This window comes from Alligator sinensis, unplaced genomic scaffold (genome assembly GCF_000455745.1).
Source record: "Alligator sinensis unplaced genomic scaffold, ASM45574v1 scaffold1211_1, whole genome shotgun sequence".
Lineage (NCBI taxonomy): Eukaryota > Metazoa > Chordata > Crocodylia > Alligatoridae > Alligator > Alligator sinensis.
In genome coordinates, this window is record NW_005843462.1 from 50,870 (window position 1) to 54,558 (window position 3,689).

Here is a 3,689-nt window from a genome sequence, read left to right on the forward strand (position 1 = left end):
AGGATGATCTTGTGCTGCTACTACTGTTAATGTCATTGTTTGTGAAGCATTCCCAGTCTCTCACACACCCACGCAAATTTGAGCTATTTACCATGATGTAAATTCCCTTCTCCCTTGCATTGTTCCAACTCCTGTTCACTTCCTCACCTCCCACCCACCTCTCTCCCCCAATGAAATTTCAAGCTCCTCTCCTATGGTATTATTGTATGTCTGATTCCCCTCTTCCCCTTCCACCTAATTAAGCATCCACCCTTCATTGTTCTAGTCCTGATCCAACCCCATTCCCTCTTCAATTAGCATTGTTCCCATTGTGATGGGATTCTTCACTCCCACTCAGTGCACAAACTCATATTAATCCCTACCTGTTTCCAGGTTTTCCACATATCTATTTTTACCAGAATGTCATCCCTTTGAATATACATTCTAGAAAACTTTAATATCAGATACAGCCATCATTCCACAAAACTAAGGGCACTGTGTCTTAAGGAGCCTGCTCCAAGGTCACTTAGACAATAGAAAGATAATTATCTGATTTCAGAGAACTTTGGATCAAGCTCTACATAGCAATTTTTAAATTTTACATTTAGAACAGAAAAGGTTAGAACAAATAAACACTGCAATAATGGAAGGAGCATGTAACTAGCTAGAAGAGTCGATAGAGAAGTCTATATGGACAACATTGCTATAAAATACATTATTAGAATAATATGGTAATGTGGTATGAATAGAAAAATCTACCCACTCAGTTTCCTTAATTATGTATATGACCACTACCCACCATATCAACTGACAGCTTAATCCACACTAGTTATCCTTATGTGAGAGAGAAGCTATGGTTAGATAAATACTTTTAAAAATAAAGACAGGCAAAGGCTAAATTAAAATAGCACTGTGTTAACTACAAATTTTTTAAAAGATTTGTTGAATATATAAACAAAAACATTATTTTTTAATTATGCAACAGCTAAACATATACAGATAAAAAAAAATATTTTTGCAACTACCATCACTTTGGCACCTTTGTTTATGTGCTTCTTTTCATTCCCCCACCCTTTTTATGTATTTGTTTTGAAGAAAGGATTCTTGATATTTTTGATAAAGTACTTAGTCCAAAAGGATCCTCTTGTGGGACCTACTATTCCACAAAATGATAAAAAGAATGAAGTGACCTTAGAAGTCAATCTACTGCATCTCTTGGTTTACGTGACTCTGATAAGCACAGATTACATCAATAGATGTACAATATCCTGGTGTTTTTATGCAACTTTCTATTAGTATTTAGGACAATATTTGTTCAAATTCTTGTTCTTATATTTTACCAAGTTCATGTCTACATTATTCAAAATAGCTATAAAATCTGTTTTTCCTGCTCCATACAAGCTAATCTTTGTCATTCCCTGAGAATCAAATATATACAGATGATTAAAATGCAGTATGTATATATGCAAATAAATGAAAACTGTGTTGAAGTCCTACCATGAGCCAGGCGATGGAACCAGTAATATGTAAAGTCTACTCCCAGTAGTGTCAAATACCATGTCCATGGTGAGTCCCATGGCAGTTCATAGAGTCTGTAGTTTTCCCATATGTAGACATAACCAGTTAACTCAAAACCTCTGCACACAGCCCTGAAATATAAAAAAGAAGCCATTTTCTTAAGATCTTTATTAACTAGAATAATGCTTGTTTTAAAGGCATCTCTAGTACTTTTCATACTTCAGACTTTTTTTCTGACATATAATACCACTGTATCCAATCCAGTTCTTATTGAGGGTATATTCCCACTGATTTCAGCAGCCATCCTTTCTTAAGCACTAAAAGTAAGGATTTGATAATTAACTCACACATCTTTAAAACTTTTCCTTTCCAACTTTACATGGAGACTTATTTTTGCTTTCTATTATGTTCTGAACATCTCCAGTCCTTTGGCATCAAATTGTCTAAAGACTTCTAGACAGTTTCTTTGACAAAGTTTAACATATACTGATATAATTGGATATCCATGTTTTCACATAAAAGGATGGGAGCTTTTCCTTACTAATCCACAAGTTAGAAATACATTTAGCATGATGCTAATTATTTTCATATAACTAATGGTATAGAATATTTTCATTGTAAATTTGTCATTGCCAGATGAAAGACTAAAGATGAATAAGAAAAATGTGTGTGGCAAGAAAGAAGGGAGTGGCAAGAGAGGAATATGCAGCTAGAAATGAAAAAAAATATGTACTGCAGGAGAGGGATAGAGAGAAAGGAGGAGGAGCACACACCATTGAAAGTAAGGGAAAAGGAAATCTCTCACAGTTCTTTTGTGAATGGACCAATATTTCTGCACTAAACAATGCTCCATACTAAGAACAAAAGAGTTGGTATAGGAGAAAAAAATTTGGGGCCAGAGGGATTCCACTAGTCACTGTAAGACATAAAAAGCAGCCACCTAGCAAGACAAGGACTATATGGTTGAGATCAAGGGTTGGCAATATTTTTGAATGGAGAGCCAAAAGCACCCTAACCCTAACCCACAACTCAAGTTGGCATGCCAAGGGCAGATGGCAGGGGAACCATCTGGGGTCCGATCCTTGTTGCTGCACGCACACTTCTGGGTGGACGGTGGAGAAGTGGCAGGGGTTGCACTGCTTCAACCCCATCTCCACCCTGTACCCCAGAAGGCTGCACACAGCTGCACCACATGCCTCTAGAAGGGTGGCAGGGTACAGGCCTAGGGCAGCACAACCCCAGCCCCTGCCCTGCCACATGCCCAGAAGTACACATGTAGCCACTGCCACCATGGAACCCAGTCAAGGGCTCCGGAGCCTGGTGAAGCTGTTTGCAGCCTCCCAGCTGCCTACCACAGCTGGCCCAGGTGCTGGAAAGCTGAAGCAGGCAGCCAGAAGGTTGCAACCAGCAGCACCAGGCTCCAGAGCACAGGCACTGCCATGGCAGCAGCAGCTACACACGTGCCTCCAGGTGGAAAAGGATAGAAGAAGAGATTATGCTGCCCCAGGCCCCTCCCCCACTGTCCACCCATAGGCATGCATGCAGCCGCCTCTTCCACAGAGCCCAGTCAGGGCTCTGGAGCCTGATACAGCTATTTTCAACCTCCCAGCTGCAGCCAGCCCAGGCTCTCAGAGCTGCTGCCAGCCATAGAGCCCGGACTACTTGCATCAAGGCTTGCAGCCTCCCAGTAACCTGCTGTGAGCAGTCCAGGCTCTGTGACCAGCAGTAGCTGACCAGAGCCCAGGCTGTCTGTGGCATGCTGAGCAAAATGGCCTTGTGTGCTATGTTCTGGCACACGTGCTGGGGGTTGCTGACCCTTGGTTTAGATGAAACTGCTTCTATGCAGCTTTGCTGCTGTTGTTGCCATTTGTGTTTCAGCAATCAGAACTAGTGAACAACTCGCTCCTTTTTTGCCAAATCGTAGTAATTTGTATAACTTTATAAACAGGGACCAACCAAAATCACAATTTTGCAGAAATTGTGAAATCCAACAAAGGTTGTGAAATCTGTGGGAAAAAAAATCTTACTGAAAAAAAAAATTTTGGTTCCCTAGAGAGCTAGCAGTCATCACAGCACTGCAGCATGGCCACACAGTCCACTGCAAGGGATCAGGGAGAGGGGCTGCCAGCATAAAGGGGATCCCAGGATTGCTGTCGCCCCTGCCCCTCGCCAGGCTGAGATGGCTGGGGGGC

At 41.5% G+C, this 3,689-nt stretch overlaps 1 protein-coding gene across 2 annotated transcripts in view; it reads right to left on the reverse strand.

Moving 5' to 3' along the window:
* LOC102371452 (alkylglycerol monooxygenase-like) overlaps positions 1 to 3,689 on the reverse strand; it is a 44,944-nt gene that overhangs the window by 6,586 nt on the left and 34,669 nt on the right. For both annotated transcript variants that reach the window (XM_025195308.1, XM_014527371.2), the window contains exon 3: positions 1,477 to 1,628. In XM_025195308.1, coding sequence (XP_025051093.1) covers positions 1,477 to 1,628 — 152 coding nt within the window. The remainder of the gene's footprint in view (positions 1 to 1,476; positions 1,629 to 3,689) is intronic.